The 15,796-nt window shown below is 46.4% G+C and overlaps 2 protein-coding genes across 3 annotated transcripts; both read right to left on the minus strand.

Moving 5' to 3' along the window:
* Positions 1 to 1,148: 1,148 nt before the first annotated feature.
* On the minus strand, positions 1,149 to 6,589 carry LOC114850082 (endoribonuclease ZC3H12A-like). 2 transcript variants are annotated; one of them, XM_055506267.1, is made up of 7 exons: positions 6,435 to 6,572; positions 6,088 to 6,324; positions 5,451 to 5,822; positions 3,511 to 3,650; positions 2,627 to 2,861; positions 2,441 to 2,547; positions 1,149 to 2,116 (listed from the first exon to the last, which is right to left on the minus strand). In XM_055506267.1, the coding sequence occupies exons 3-7, from the start codon at positions 5,723 to 5,725 to the stop codon at positions 1,398 to 1,400; spliced, it is 1,476 nt and encodes a 491-aa protein (XP_055362242.1). In that variant the 5' UTR covers positions 5,726 to 5,822; positions 6,088 to 6,324; positions 6,435 to 6,572; the 3' UTR covers positions 1,149 to 1,397. The 2 variants fall into 2 exon arrangements, with proteins under 2 accessions (XP_055362242.1, XP_028997890.1); XM_029142057.3 differs by lacking the exon at positions 6,088 to 6,324 and having other exon boundaries at positions 6,435 to 6,589.
* A 3,471-nt stretch (positions 6,590 to 10,060) lies between these two features.
* On the minus strand, positions 10,061 to 15,792 carry ppil4 (peptidylprolyl isomerase (cyclophilin)-like 4). Its single transcript, XM_029141089.2, has 13 exons — positions 15,680 to 15,792; positions 15,426 to 15,493; positions 14,983 to 15,047; positions 14,710 to 14,827; positions 14,431 to 14,573; positions 13,903 to 13,999; positions 13,481 to 13,597; positions 13,268 to 13,392; positions 13,087 to 13,153; positions 11,994 to 12,105; positions 11,819 to 11,915; positions 11,559 to 11,691; positions 10,061 to 10,431 (listed from the first exon to the last, which is right to left on the minus strand). Exons 1-13 carry the CDS (start codon positions 15,747 to 15,749, stop codon positions 10,195 to 10,197), a joined length of 1,449 nt encoding a protein of 482 aa, XP_028996922.1. The 5' UTR covers positions 15,750 to 15,792; the 3' UTR covers positions 10,061 to 10,194.
* Positions 15,793 to 15,796: the final 4 nt, after the last annotated feature.

The raw sequence follows: 15,796 nt of genomic DNA on the forward strand, positions 1-15,796 counted from the left end.
TGTTTGTTTATATATATATATATACACACACACACACACACACACACACACACACACACACACACACACACACACACACACACACACACACACACACACACCTACCCTTGCGGTGCTATAAAAGTGGGTCCCCACCATTGACATAATGCCTTCCCTAACCCTAACCATCACAAATAAAGGCAGACGTCCAATCTTTGCTCTAATCCGAACCAAAACTCAATTCCAACCTCAGCCCTAAAATCACATCTTGACCCTCAAAAAAGTTTTCGGATCGGTGGGGACCTGCCCAGTGTCCCCACGTTCTCACAGTGTCCCCATCTTGATAGAAAAAACATGGTTTATGGTCCCCAAGTCGAAGGAAAAACGTGTCCACACACACACATACAGAGTCATGCTTCACATCTACGTGGGGACTCACCACTGACGCAATGCCTTCCCAAAACTCAGTTCTAACCTCAGCCCTAAAATCACATCTTGACACTCAAAAAAGCCTTCGGACTGGTGGGGACCCACCACGTTGTCACAATGTCCTCACCTTGATAGCAAAAACATTCTTTATGGTCCCCACGTTGAAGGAAAAACACGTATACGCACACATCCTTGTACTTACATGGAAGTGAGGACCTCCATTGACATATAATGCCTTCCCTAGTTCCTTCTCCTAACCATCACAACTAGCTCTAATTCGAACCAAAACTCAATTTTAACCTCGGTCTTAAAATCACATCTTAAGCATCAAACAGGTGGGGACTGGCCAAATGGGAGGAAAACTGCTTTTTGGTTTTCACGGATTTGCAAGTACAAGATAGATACATTGTGTGCGTGTGTACACATTTTATTTAGTCCAGGAGCAGCCAACATTTGTGTCCCCACGATCCCTGTGGATGAGTGAGGCCACAGCTGGGCCCATCTTCCAGGCCCTATATGTTGAGTACTGAAGGGACACTAGCCATCCCTTTCACCCTCCCCATTGCTGTCACCACACAGGCCCTCCAGCATTCCGGGGAAAGCCTGACTGCCCCGACCCAGTAAGGCAGGAAAATAAAGACAGAGGGTAGATGGAGGAAACTGTAGCAGCAGAACAAGTTTTAAACCTTCGCTCACGTAGTCGGTCGTGCATGAGTATCTTCTCCATCCATGACCACGAGTGTTGTTAGTGCTTTTATTTTGAAAGTCACAGCATAAAAACTAAATTCACATTTCTTATATATAGTATAGCTTTCCTCACTTTGAGGCAACATGAAAACAACACATGCTGCTTTAGTCAAATGTATGCGCTGCTACAGTAAGTAGCGTATAGGACTCAGTGCATTGCACTTTTACGCTGTGGTAAATAAACAGCTTCATGTTCCAAATGTCTTAATGCTTCGGATAAAGGCTGGTCATTGCGGTTGGCTTCAGTAGGAGATGTGGCTCGTCCTGTAGCTCTGGATCAGAGTGATGAGTTTGGATATGTCTGAGACGTGTGGGTAGTCATTCATCACTCTCTCCACGGCGCTCTGAGGGAAGAGCGTGCTGAGCTGGTGCTTCAGGCCCGTCCTCTGCTCGTTGCATGGGCTCACGCGGGGGCTCCTGGACAGGCTGTGGCTCTGCCGGAGGCACTGACCGGAACACTGCCCACTGGGCAGCGCCGGAGCCGGGCAGGAGCTCCACGCGGGCGGGTAGTGGTGTAAGGACAGCCTGCTCGGCGCCGCTTGGGGGGCGTAGCCCCCGCAGGGGCAGTTGTGTCCGTTATACGAGCCGTCGTGGCTGAGGCTGCAGCTGGGCACGCCGCTGCTGTAGCTGTGGTGCAGGCGCTCCAGGCTGTAGGGCGCGTCCTGGACGTGCAGCCTGGACATGGAGCTGTCCATGGAGCTGAAGGCCTCGTCCACGTCGGAGCTGGGGCAGCGCTGGAGGCTTCTGGGGCTGCTGCAGTCCCTCTGGTAGATGAACTGCTCGCTGGGTGGCGGAGTGGTGGGGGCTGCGTACCTGTGCTCCGGCTGCAGGCCTGGCTTGGGGGAGTAGTTCCTGGCCCTGTCCCTCTGTGCCCTCAGCTCATCGGCCACAGGGAGCTGGGACTGGTTCGCCCTCTCCGGGTGGTAGAACTTGCACTTCACGCCGTAGGTGCACTTTTTTCCTGAAGGAATAAAGTTGGATGTCATTTCGGAGCTTTTGTGTCTCTGCAAGCGTCACCTGCTCTGCTGTTGTGTGGCCTGAGTTCTCTTCTTCTCTGTCTGACAGCTACGTCTCTCCTCAACAGGTGGATCATTTTCCCCACATTTAACCAGCATCATTGGGAACCAACCTGAGCTCAGCTTCACTCTTTCTCTGAGCTAAAAAAGCATTTTGGTATCTGAGTTAATCAGTGTTTCTGTCCTGTGTGTGTGTGTGTGTGTGTGTGTGTGTGTGTGTGTGTGTGTGTGTGTGTGTGGTTTCCTTGCTGTGTGACACGTGAACTAACCGTATGGACAGTGCTGCTGCTTGGTGTCTGGCATCCACGGCTTCTTCCTCAGAAAGTCATCGATGGTGGGACCGTTTCTGCCCAGAGGATCGTCTGGAGGCATGAACCTGAACCAGCACAGCTCCAGTTAGCACCAGTGGCACCACTGACACGGGCTCTGTTCACGTTCCCGTGGGCGAGGCTTACTTGTCGTTGGCGAAGGTGTACATCAGCAGCCTCTCCTCGATGAACCTCTTCCACTGGGGGTTCTCCGTCTGCAGGTCGCGGTAGTTGTCGTTGGACACGATGATGCCGTCATTGTCAAAGGCCAGCCTGATGATGTAGCGGTCGTCGTAGCACACCACCCTCTTCCCATTGACGCAGCGGGACGGCGTGTACACCAGGATCCTCCTGGTCTCCAGCTCGTCCAGAATGTGTTGATCTGGGAGACACATGACGGACGTTACCACAGATGTTCAGCACCCGCCGACTTTTACTTTGTAACGACTGTGTCATGTGTGCTCTGTGTCAGTGTTGCCATTCCTCATTCTCTGCTCAGAACATGTTGTCAGCCTGACGCTTTCGTTCTAGCGAAAGGTGTGAAAATGTGCTGCTGCTGATGATGATGATGATGCTGCTGGGAACAAAACCTCTGGGTGACGTGACTCAACATGAACAAATCTCTGCGTTTCATTATCACTTCCTCATTTTGGAACGGTTTTAGGAGTGGTTGACTAGAGCTGAGAAAAGATGATCCAGGAGCCGGCAGCTCTAAAGACGTCTGCTTTTCTGTTGAACTGTTCATTATACTGATCCAACCAACAAACAGCTGAACACAACTTACTCCTGTTTCTATCTGCTTTTATAATCTGCACTAGTTTACAGCTCATTCTAGTTTCAATTGCAATGTTTGTATATTACAATAAGAAGTGTAGCTGGTTTATTGGTTGAATGGATCAGTGCACTGATGAGAGAAGCCTTCATCATTTGGCTATTTGTAAATGGTTCCACTTCATGTTGTCAGTTAATCTGACAATGTCGTACTTGTTGTTTGACTGTTTGTGAAGCGTGTGCTTCCAGGGGGAGCTCACCTGTGATGGGCGCCTCGGGCCGTGACTGCTCCTTCCGCCACAGGGGAACGAACACGGTGATGTCGTTCAGCCCTCTGTCCAGGAACCAGCTGACGGCCAGACGGAGGCCCTGGCACGAGAACACCTTCTTTTCGCCATGGCTGCAATGACCAAGCAGAAGCCAGACTCAGTATAAAACACAACTTTTTACATGTTACACACACACACACACGCACGCACGCACGCACGCACGCACGCACGCACGCACGCACGCACGCACGCACGCACGCACGCACGCACGCACGCACGCACGCACGCACACACACACACACACACACACACACACACACACAAACGTTTTTCAGGAAGTTGATAGTTTTGCAAGGCACAATTGCAAAAGTGCAAAGATGAGTAGGAGTGAGAACCGAGAGGTCACGTGCATCTTATTAACATTTAACTGTAAGTGACTGAACCGTCGACTTTAGAAATGGAGGAAAACTTGAATCATATCTTTCCGATGTTTTCTCCTGCGTTGTGGTCATTGTCAGTAAGTTGCATCAGCAGTGTGATCTGGTTTTTTGAACATTTGTGTCCAATCCAAAGCCAGCGTAACACCTCATGAGCTCATGTTTTTGCCTGCAGGAAGCAGTAAAAAGCTGGAGGGAGAGTCCATGTGTAAATGTGTGGGACTTCCCCTTTTTTTCCGTCAGCAGGAAATGGCGGGACAATTTGCATACAACAGGTACTGAAGACAAGACCTGGCTCGAAGAGCTGGAGTTTATGGGTTCTAACATCTGCCCTGCATAAGCTGTAACTGGCACATGAGACATTAACCTCTGAATGAAGCACTGATGGTGGTTGTGTTTCCAGATATGATCAATACGTTTAGCAGCTTCCTGGTATAAACCCAGTGCAGCTCAGTGGTGAGCGGAACTGGTCAAAGCCCAGTCCCTGTCTGCTTTGTCCTGGCCAGTGAAAGTGGTTGGAGGTCTGGCAGCTCAGTGGGTAGAGAACTGGCCTGAGAAACAATGAGTGACGCTCATTCTCTGACTTCATCACTGTCATGTAATCTTTTTCTTACTCCAATTTCTAATCAGCTTTGATTATCTTTGGCGGACGGATGGAGGCTGTTGCATTGTGGGAAACGTAGGGTTCTGCAGCACAAACAAGTTTGTCAGTTTAAAAGTCAAATCTATCAGCTTCACGTCGGGTTGAGTGCAGGCGAGTGGACCCAGGATCAGGCTGCTCTACCTGGGCCACAGGTGTGACGGTAAATACTTCAGCCGCTTCCTCTTTCAAGTCAGTTCACGTCTTTACAGGAACACGTCTCTTTGGTTTCCCTTTGAATTCACAGGAGGCTTATTTATCCATCTTTGAACTTCCTCGTTACACAATTTAGGTCAGGTACTGTAGTGGAGCCGGCAGCGATGAGCTCAGAGCATGTAGGAACCTCACCTCAGCTGTGCTACAGCTCACACCAGACAAAGGCTGAGCTGCTCCAAACTGACAGAGAACAGAACAGAGATCAGGTGACCAAAAAAGCCCCAAATTTCACTTCCCACCTTCGAAGAGGAAGTGTGAGCAAATCTGTGAACTGAAACGCATGAGCTGAACGTAGTCTGTACCCAAATGGAAAAAACTGTAATAACGCAACGGTTCTACTAGAGCCCGGCTCCTCGTGTCCCGGTTCCTCAGGGAAGGATTTGAACAGGAGGTCTGGAACCCGCTGTCATGAACCAGGTGACAGCTTGTTCCCACTTCAACCACCGCTACTGTTATGCTCATGTTACTTTGCTGGTTGATATCAAACACTCTCAAATACATCATTTAGACAATTTAGACTAATATTACTGCAATTAGCAGCAGGTCAGCACACTTCAGGCATTCCTGTGCTTAAACTAGATCCATTACAGGAGGAGACACTTATTTGCTGCAAACAAAACCTGCGGTGAGCGACTCACCTCATGGCCACGTTGCTTCCATCTATAACCACAGGTCTGAAGCCAGCAGCCGGCTCCCTGTCAGCTCTGGGTCGGGCCTGGCTGGCGCCGGGGCTGCAGCCTCTGGGCACCAGCTTGGGGCTGTTGTGAGTGTGGCAGGTCTTTATCAGCTCCTCCAGGATGTCGTTGGTCTGCGCGTCCTGCCTGAGGCTCTCCAGCACCCGCATGATGTCATGATGAGAGTAGCCCAACTTGAGAAAGCGCTCCACCTTGGCGTGCTGCTGCTGCTGGTCCATCTCTGCACTGTCTCTGTCCTCGGGTGTCTCCGGACTCTGAGGGGGGAACCCTCGCCGCCTCCTTATGCGTGCTCAGCACCGTCTCCACGGCGACAGCCTGTGTTTTGGAACAGTTGACAGGTGTCACAAGAAGCAAGAAGCAGGGGGTGGAGACGTAGCCGGAGTCGGTGTAAACACAGGAAGCGCAGCTGCGGTGTCACAGGGGGGGGTTTTCAGACAAATCAGTTGTGGTTTGGAGCTCAGCGATAGGATCTGATCGGCACCGCAGCCTCATGACGGTCAAGCAGCGCCTGACGTCACGCTGGCTCAGAAAGCCCCAAGAAGGAGGAAGGACGGTCCGCGCCGGCAAGGGCTTCACTCACCGCCGTGGCACTGAGCACCAAGCAGCGGACCTGATGTTACTACAACAGCTGCCTGGACCCGACCCACAGGCAAAACCTCAGTAGTCGAAGGTGTGGAGTCACAATATTCAAGTTAATGGGTCAGACCAAAACTCTGTTGTTCTGACCCATTAACTGTAAAACTTTGTGTGACGATGAAGGAATTCCTCATTCTCTGCTCAGAACATGTTTGCTCCCTGCGCTCAGACTTGCTGCAACCTGCAACAAACCACATCCTGAGCTGACATTTGATTTCTGTGAAGAAGCCAAAGCTTCGAATGGTTACGCCTGAAACAAGTCTGACCCCTGGACAGATGTTTAGTACTCACCCATTCAGAGAGCGGCCGGTCGGAGCTCTGCTCTGCTCTGCGAGCGGCTCTGTCAGTGTGACAAGCCAACGGCTGCGTGTCATGCTCACGTCACGACTCATAGGAGGAAGTAAGCGCTCGCTGCTGAGAAAACAAATCTGTCTGTGCCCAGCAAGGAAGAGCAGCGCTGTGAATTTGTGCGCTCTACTTCCTTGTGCGCTCAGGACTCGAGGCTTCGAGGCCGGCGTAAGAGCCTGATGGGGTTTGGTTTCCCATCAAACCCTCGTTCCTGGTGACGGTGTCTCCTGAGGCTGCACAGGTAGCTGTGCCCCCCCCCCCTTTCCCCCTCCTCCAAACAGTAAAGCAAGCTGACGTTCACACAACCGCTGACCGGCAGAGCTCAGACCTGAGCCTCAGGCTGGACATAGCTGAGCTGCGTGTTCTCCGTTCAGGAAGTAAAGCTGCGGTTTTTCCTTCTGCTAATCAATCATTTATCATGTTACCGTCATGAAGCGCGGCTCATTGCTGCTGCCCGTCAGCGTTTGTTCTCAGACACACCACTGTCGTGATCATTATGACACATTTAAAGAATCATCATGTTTATTACAGATTAATCCACTTTGACTCAGTTTATTTCTTTAATGAAATAAATAAATAAAACAGAGCATGAATTATTATTAATAAATTGATTTAATATGTTAATAGAGTCTCTCAAAAGATTATGCAGGAACTATTCTTATTTACTATTATTAATTGTGATGGGTTACAATCATTCATTGTCCTCTGACAATCAATCATTACCTTTACAGACAGCTGCTCAAGCTTCCTGTTCCTGGTCTTTTGACATGAGGCTAATGATAGACCTTTACATCAGCTGCAAATATGAAATTCTTTTCTAAACTCATTCCCTGGAACAGTGTTTTCTGGCTGAGCTCAACTTCTCGCTTCTAGTTTGACTCAGAGCTGGCTGGCGCTGCTTCGGATGCCACTGATCACCACCGACGCCCTCACAAGCACGTTCACGCAGGAGAATCCGAAGTATTTAGACACCAAAAGCTGAAGTTGTGTATCCACATTCTGATTGTTGGAAAGGTCACATATGAAACAAATACTAGGAAAACCTCATGTTCTTAACATCGTTACTTATATAACAACAATGACAAAAGGACACGTCCAGCAGAAGTGTAGAAAGGTCCCTGGTCTGGTTGGGAGGACCAGGAACAACTCTGAGGCTGAGGACATGATTCAGGAAAAAGGAGCTGCTAACTACAGATTACTGCAGATGTTCAACGCTGAAAACTCGGACTCAGCCCATGGAGACTCTGCATTTGGTTGGGAAAGCTAATAAAGTGAAAGTTTCAGAGGCCGAGAACAGTGGTGCTGAATTAAAAATAAAAACGTTCACACAGCAAAGGTACAGATTTGAAAGCTTACGATGCAACAACAAATCTTTCTGGATACAGAAGAAAAGGGAGAGGGGAACCTCCTCAGCAGCGTGTTCGCAGCCGAGATGAACACTTCCTGGCTGCTGATGCTGGGTGTTTGTGGTGTAAACATCTGTTACAGACGTATGAGCGCGCGTCTTGTCAACTCCAGGTGTCGACAACGTCCATCAAACACATGATGACGGTCCTTGTGCCCTAAGGCACTAATGTGACCGTAGGGGTGTGTGTGTGTGTGTGTAACTGGCTCGTTGGACTGGCTGACCTGGGATCACAGGGGCTCACAGGGATCTCTCCCCTCCCCCGGTTGAGCAGCGGTTCACCTGTGGGACGCAGCCGGTGAACCCTGTTTCCACTCTGCCTGGTGCTGTCACTCATCCGAAGAGTTTCCATCTCTGCTCACCCCACGCACGGAACCACCTCACACCCACAACACAACACAACACAACTGTGTTTACGGGAAGTCAAAGCTCGACGTGGCGACGTCTTCTGAAAGGTGAGATATTACTTTGCATATGAGGATCAACCGCCGCCCTTTCTCTGACTTGGATCAACGCACTTCACTACACCATGCTGCTAATGAGTCAGTACAACACAAACACATTAGAGGTCTGTTTTCTCACCACAAGTTCTAAACGAATCTATAAAATGCTGAGCATTTGAGCATTCGAGCTCCAGTTGTTACTCCTCTGCGAGGTTCCCCTGGTGTCTGTATGGGTTTGACAAACAACATGCAGGACCTGCGTGGTTCCCTCTGTTAATAAGAGAAAACCCCTCAGAGGTAATGGAAACAACGTGAAACTTCCTGATCAGACATTAAAGAGCAATCCACTGAATCACTGAATCTCAGCTCCTTCCACAGATGTCCATAGGATTTAGATCAGGTTCATCGAGGACACTTCAGTCCAGAGTTGGCACTGAACCAGTCTTGGGTGTTGTGGCTCATTATCCTGTTGGACCTATGATCTTTCTGATGCCTGGTAGCACATTTCTCTTTTAATTGGACCCTACACAGATTCCAGATGCAGCACAGCAGCCCAGAACAGAACCAAGCCCCCTCTGTGTGTCACAGTAGGGAGTGTGTGTGTTGTCAATATGCATTGTGCTAAAGTCTAGCCTGTCTTTTTTATGATTCGGTTTCTTACTGATTTCTTTACCCATAAAGTCACTTAGGCTTAAACAGCAATGGATCTGTGTGACACTGGACCTTCACCTTAGAGTTGAACTTTCATTTGTTTGGAAGTTGTTCTGAGCTCCTTGGTGACAGTTTGTATTGTGCTTCTCCTCAGTTTGTCATCAGTTGTTTGTCATCAGCTGTTGGTTGTTTTTATAGCTCATTATTCTGTTGAGTTATGATTCAAAAGCAGGGTCTGATGTTCAGTAGGTGTTTATTCATTATTCACCTTGTCAGTTTCAAGTTATTTCCATGACCACTGTAGGTCTTTCTTTCATTAACAGATAGAACCAACCATTTTGTCTATGTGTGTATGTTGACTAGGAGTCTAATCTGTCCATAGGTGTGAGTCTGTGGTGATTGTAAATGATCAGCTGAAAGGGGCTCCAGCCCCATCTTAGTGATAGCAGGTCTTTAGATACAAAAACAACCCCAAAAGAACAAGTGAGTCAGGAGTCATTCATTAGAGTGGTGCTTGTTGTTTTTCTGTGTGGTTCCGTAGTGGTGAGTGGTTCTTACCAGAACCTGCTTCACCACAGCTTAATGAACTCAGATACGAGTTGGGCTCCTGGGTTGACTGGATGGAAGGTCTATCTGTGTGTGCGCCAAAGCATATGAAGCATATTCCTGGATCAGACGTCAGCTGCAGCAGCTGGTGTCTGTCATCAGTACAGTTGAATGCTCTGTGTGACTGAGTTCTGCTGAATTTATCTTGGCACCTACAACAATCCTTGATATGCTTTGAACTGGATGCATGAATAGACAGGTTAGCATGGAGTTTGTGCAGTGCGCTGGAGGCGGAGGAGGTGAGTAGAGAGATACCCGGTGATTCCCTCAGCGTGGGGACACCTGACAACGTTTTCCACGCACACGCATTCACATGTAGCTGCTAGAAACTGAAATCACCATGTGGCATTAATCATTTACCACCTTGGTTCTAATTTTGGCAGCGTGTACGAGGTAGAGGAAGTGAATGTCGACCAGATGAGGAAGCTGCTGTGGCATTCAAATGACAAAAACACATACAAATGTCACATTGGGTGGAATTTTTAATATAGTTATAAAAAAAAACATTAGTCATTTTTGGATGTGACGTGGGCGTTTGAACACAGACATGGGTTCCACGATTCGCTTCTACACATCCAGCCTTGCCCGACCCTCCTCCTCATTTGTACCTGCTCCTCTCTTTGTCCTTGGACTTCTTCGGGGAGCGGCTGCGGCTGCGGCTGCGGCTGCGGTCCTTGTGGCTGTGGCCTCTATCGCGTCCCTCCTTCCAGTGCTTGCTGCGGGACTTGCTGTGTTTGTGCTCCCTGTCCCTGGAGTGGGAGCGCGAGCGTGAGTGCGAGCGCGAGCGAGAGCGCCGCCGCCCCTTTTTTCGGTCCCTGCGACTCTCCTCGCTTTCCTGGAAATGACAGACAATTAGCAAGAAATACACAGTGTGCCAACATAAGCACCTGTTGCGTTCAAGACGACGCAGTAAAGCCAAAAACACTTCCTCGTACCTTTACTGTAATTAAATTATTCATTGCAACATTTACTGAGCTATGTAGAGCAGTGCCTGCTCCACCAGTCACCATGGCACAAAAGGGTTTACCTGAATCATCATCGGTGATGACAAGTTGCGTTACTGTAGGAATGCTTCTGTTACTGAATCATTCATTAGGATGATTTTAAAGTTACAAAGTCAACTGACTTCATTTGTGTACCCTTTAACTGTGACAGCTATCAAAGTTTGCAAAATAATTTCCCTCTGGGATTAATAATGCTTTTTTGAATGAAATATTATAATATAACTTTGACTAAATCTACTGAAATGCAATGAGGAGAATGTGATTTACATGAGATCAATTAGATACAATTACAAGTTTCTGGTGCTTTTCTTAATAAAACCAGGAAAAAATGCAAGTTGGCAAACACACTGCAAGTTGATTCAAGTCACATTAGAACATTTACACGACGGACCTGAACCCTGGGACAACACAAGTACAACCACGTAGCGGCGACAGAACAGCAACAATTAAATTAGTTCTGGGAAGGAAAACCTAACATTAATAACAGTAAGTAGGAATCTCACATGATGAGCTGACTCCTGACCTTATGACGCTTTAACGTGACACTGAGCTTGTTACCATGTGGCTGATTCACTGAAGGAGCTGTGCCACCATATGTAGTTTCAGTGAACAAACACATGTGTTTATGTTTTAATATGGAACTAATTAAATATATCTGTACCCATGTTGAAGTCATTGTGTTTTCTAAACGCTCTGACAGTATGTTTGAATCTGCCGTTGCTGTCTGACCTATGATTACACTGACCACAGACCAGTGGTAATGTACAGTAATGTTAAAGGCCAGATGTGACACTTCAGGCCTTTAACATTTAAGGTTTTGATGATTTTCAATGTACTTATAGATATTAACAGCTCACTTGGACTGCTCTCGTTTCCTCTGTTCTCCATGTATTGTTGCTGCTTTGGACCAGGTCATGACAGAGGCACTGAGTGTGTCGGAGTAGCTCTGTGCAGATACCTTGTGCTTTTTGGACTTCCTGCCGTCCTCATCGCCTGAGTGGTGGTGGTGCCTCTTCTCCTTGTGCTTCCGCTCAGATGACTGATGGCTTGTTGCCTCCTCTTCCTCCTCGATCAGCAGGTTGTACTTGGAACTTTTTGGAAGGTTATGGAAAGCAATCAAAAGAGCTTAGCCAAATCAAACAAGCTTAAATCGCCTTCAGTTTCCAAACACCAAAGTCTGCACAGAAAAAGACCCAGACTAATTAGACACAAGGATACTCCTGTTTAGGCTTCACTTGATCCTTGAGAGCCAGTTTAGATCGGTTCTCCAGGTCCTTTTCATAGGCTTTGAAATCATCCTTAGTATACTTTCCGCCTAGGGACCAGAAGACATCATGACAGTCGGATATCATCCTCCAGTCAGAAGAGCATAACCAACAATTTCATTAAATACCTTTCCCTTTCCATTTAATCTTTGCAACAGACTGGCTGAAGTCCACGTGAATGCGACGGTCATCTATGAGCACATTGTCCATTTTAAAATAGGCCTTTTCACAATCCTCTTGCTGTGAAGACACAAAGGGATGATGCACAACTGTTAGTAGAAAATGTGAGGTGATCCTCTGACTTCTTTTCAGGAACTCTAACAATTTGCAGATGAATAAAATCAGTGGACTCTGTTCAAACAGGGCAGTTGAAGACTCCAGCTGATGTCAATGTGAGGCCTGTGTCCCTGGAGCAGCAGCACAACCGCTCCGTGCACCAGACAGTTACTTACAATGTTCACTCCACATATGGTTGGAGGAGATGTATGAACACACAAATAGCGCTTCCAGTGGTTCATTTAGCGCCGACACTGCTGCAAACCAGGCTCACAGACATTTGGTGTGAATAAATGTGGGGAATAAAATGAAGAGGAGCAGACCATTCCAGCACTCAACAAGATGAAATACAAAACAGGGTCAAAATGACACAATCAGCCCATGTAATATAAAGATGTCTCTTATTTTACTAAAAGCTGCATTACACAGAGATTTGAAGGTGGTTAAAGGAGCTGCTTAACCATCAGTTGCTCAGTCACAAAGACTGTTGTCTGTCACTTAACCACCAATTAACCCACCCACTGTTGTAGGTGTACGTCCTGTACCGTGCTCCTAAAACCCAGCCTAGTCAGACAAAGGCCATATGTACACAAGCTACTGTATACAACAGGTCCACGTCCTTCATTAACACTTTACTTCCATAAAGTGAATAAATGACTTAGAACAATTGAAAGACAATGGACTTTGGAGCATATATGCTAATAGAGTTGCTATGCAAGAGTCCAGCGCCCTCTAAAGCCTATAGTACTTACTGCACCTTCCAATACTATTCACTTTAGGACAAACCAGCTGGACCAAATTTAGATCTGTGGAATCACTTCCCAGGTACAAAACATTTAAGTGAATATATTCTGTCAAACTGTAAATCCCATCCCATTGACTCTGCATAAACAAGTACATCTGTGAAATGTGTGACTTTACATCATGAGGACAGAAGAATCTCACCTTGTCAAACTCAATAAAGGCATAACAAAGAGAATCTCCTGTTTTCCAGTCTCTGATGATCTCACAGCTGCACAGACCAGAGTGATTTAAAATGCATTAGGAATGATTAACAGGTTAAAAGAAGTGAAGCACAATGACGACATATGAGAACAGTAGATGTAGGCTTTAGACATTACAACACCTTTGTATTGTCCCAAAGCGGGAGAAGATGATTTCCAGGTCCTCATCAGTGGTCACTGGGTTCAGTTTGCACACAAACAGCACGTTCTCTGGAGGCTTTACATCTGCATCCGGGAGGTCCCCGAGCTGAGGAAAGGTGGGACAATATTGGAAAACGTGTTCAAGGTGGATTTCTAATGTTAGTAGAAAGCTCAGAGCAGATTTTACACCTTACCATCTCCAGCAGGATGGCCTGCGTCTTAGCCTCCTTCTCCTTCAGCCTCTCCTCTAGCTCCTCAGCCCCTTTCCCATCAGTGTCGTCAATCGACTCATCTGCTCCAATTCTGCCACTCTACACAACATATTTCCAGTTTTTATATCCCTATACTCTTATGAACACAGCTGTTAGACTGTGGATACAGTAGACTAAGTAATTAAAACTTTTTTCTGTAGTTTCTTTAATGTGTATTATTTGTGGTTCTTTCTATACACTGGATAATTGCAGCTGTAAGAAGACAAACATCTAGAAAATCTAGAAGCAATCAGGTTTTTTTAATAATCTCAATATCTGTTAAGAGTTTGATCCCGCCAAATACTAGAAGTAGTAAAACAACAATGTTTCGTATTAGAAAACAATGAAAATATACCAAGACTTACATCAAGCTGCTCCTTGGTTGGTTCAGGTGATCGATCGGGAACTGGCAGGTCAGGAGGGTCATCGAATGGGTCTTCCAGGACAACTGTGTGGTTTATCCTGAAGAGTAAAATGAACAAGTGGGATAAAAAACATGAGAATGAAGCGATGTGTTAGGACGACACAAGTGTGTCAGTGTTTCTCCCTACTTCCCCTTACAACTCACTGAATGTGGTCTATCAGCCAGTTTGAACCATGGCAAACGTACACAAGACTCCATATCAAATCAGATACCTAATTAACAGACAACCCCAAAAATTAAAAAAATAAATAGAAGCTCCAAAAATGAAAAAAAAAACTAGTAAAAGTTAATATACTATCACATGTTACACAGTAACTCAGGCTTAGTATGTCAGAGTCAAGTTTTACAAACCAGCAGAATCATATGTATCATACGTATGTGCTACGTATAGCTGCATCATGTTTTCATTAAGTACCAAAAAGCATTTCTATTTCTGATCATAAACCTCTAGACTATTTATCCACCTCACCTGATATCCTGAAATGGGACATAATCTTTGTCAACAAAGGTTTCATTGATTTTGGCCAACACTTCCATGCCTTCTGTGACTTCTCCAAACACAGTATGGACTCCATCCAGGTAGTCCACATTCTCCCCCGTGGTAATGAGGAACTGCAAGAAAAACATTTCCTTTTCAAAAGTCCAGCATGCTTGCAAGACTTACAATAATAAAATTCAGAAGATGAGTGAGTGAATTACATATAGATTATGCTAACACTGCACACAACCATATAGGGGGTCCACACACCTGAGAACCATGCTGATCATTCCCATTGTTTACCATGGACACAGTCCCCTTTTTCCTGTGCTTGATGCGTGGTGCTTTCTCTGCATCGAAGAAACGGGCCTGGTCCCCGTACAGTTTGCTAATCACACACACACACACACACACACACACACACACACACACACACACACACACACACACAAAATATATCAGACTTATGGCAAAAACTAAACAAAACAAAAAAAACCAGAAGCAAACAAAAAAACAAACAAGGTGATGATGGAGACAACTGACCTATACACAGACTCTCCACCACGACCGGTGCCAGTGGGATCTCCAGTCTGCACGATGAAGTCTCTCTGAGGAGGAGAGACGGCAGTCACATATAATATGTATCACAAGTACAAAGTCAAGTCCACGAGAACCAACACTGGGCAACTAATCTACATACACTTATTAATCTACATTAATGTACTGATAAATCTAACTAATGAAAGACCAAGTGGAACGGTCTTTGCATCTAATTTTAGCTGACATTAACCAGATGGCGGTTGCTGGGGTCAACGTTTCCAGAGTCTAGTAAAGCTTGTTTTCCGTGACCATGTTGGATTGTAGTGCCTTTATATTACTGATATATGCATCTGGTCTATATCACTAACACATACGCTACATTGGTATGAACATCCAAGGATTCATTCGTTGCCATAATTCGTGAACCTTCTTGAATACTTACTTACCTGGACATTGTGAATGAGGCAGTAGTTGTAGTATTTTATCTTGCATAGCTTCAGAAAGTTCAGGCAAGCTGCAAGTAGAACACAGCAGTTAAAGCCACTGCCGGAGTCCACGACAGTACGTGTATTCTTCACCAAGCTAATAACGTTAGCTATCCACCCCTATATTTTCTCATTCAGCCGGACCCGTCCTTACTCAACTAGTAACCCGGATTCTAAACTTGCTGATGTTTTGTTATATAATTTTGTTTTCTTACTTTTAGGCCTTTCTTCTGTAAATAAATCAATAACAATATCTCCCAACGTTGTTTCAAGGAGCACCGCCATGATGACGTTCCTCCTCTCGCGAGAACTGTGCAGAGACGAGAGATTCT

The sequence above is a fragment of the Betta splendens genome, chromosome 24 (genome assembly GCF_900634795.4).
Source record: "Betta splendens chromosome 24, fBetSpl5.4, whole genome shotgun sequence".
NCBI lineage: Eukaryota > Metazoa > Chordata > Actinopteri > Anabantiformes > Osphronemidae > Betta > Betta splendens.

What these genes read in the sequence shown, in the direction of transcription:
- ppil4 (XM_029141089.2), bottom strand. Translation starts at nt 15,749, where the DNA reads ATGGCGGTGCTCCTTGAAACAACGTTGGGAGATATTGTTATTGATTTA. An exon ending in GCCTCATTCACAATGTCCAG is followed by an intron (nt 15,048 to 15,425) that starts GTAAGTAAGTAT and finishes TCTCCTCCTCAG; the next exon opens with AGAGACTTCATCGTGCAGAC. An exon ending in GATTAAATGGAAAGGGAAAG is followed by an intron (nt 11,916 to 11,993) that starts GTATTTAATGAA and finishes TCTGGTCCCTAG; the next exon opens with GCGGAAAGTATACTAAGGAT.
- LOC114850082 (XM_029142057.3), bottom strand. Translation starts at nt 5,725, where the DNA reads ATGGACCAGCAGCAGCAGCACGCCAAGGTGGAGCGCTTTCTCAAGTTG. An exon ending in GGAAGCAACGTGGCCATGAG is followed by an intron (nt 3,651 to 5,450) that starts GTGAGTCGCTCA and finishes TGGTCATTGCAG; the next exon opens with CCATGGCGAAAAGAAGGTGT. An exon ending in GCAGCAGCACTGTCCATACG is followed by an intron (nt 2,117 to 2,440) that starts GTTAGTTCACGT and finishes TTATTCCTTCAG; the next exon opens with GAAAAAAGTGCACCTACGGC.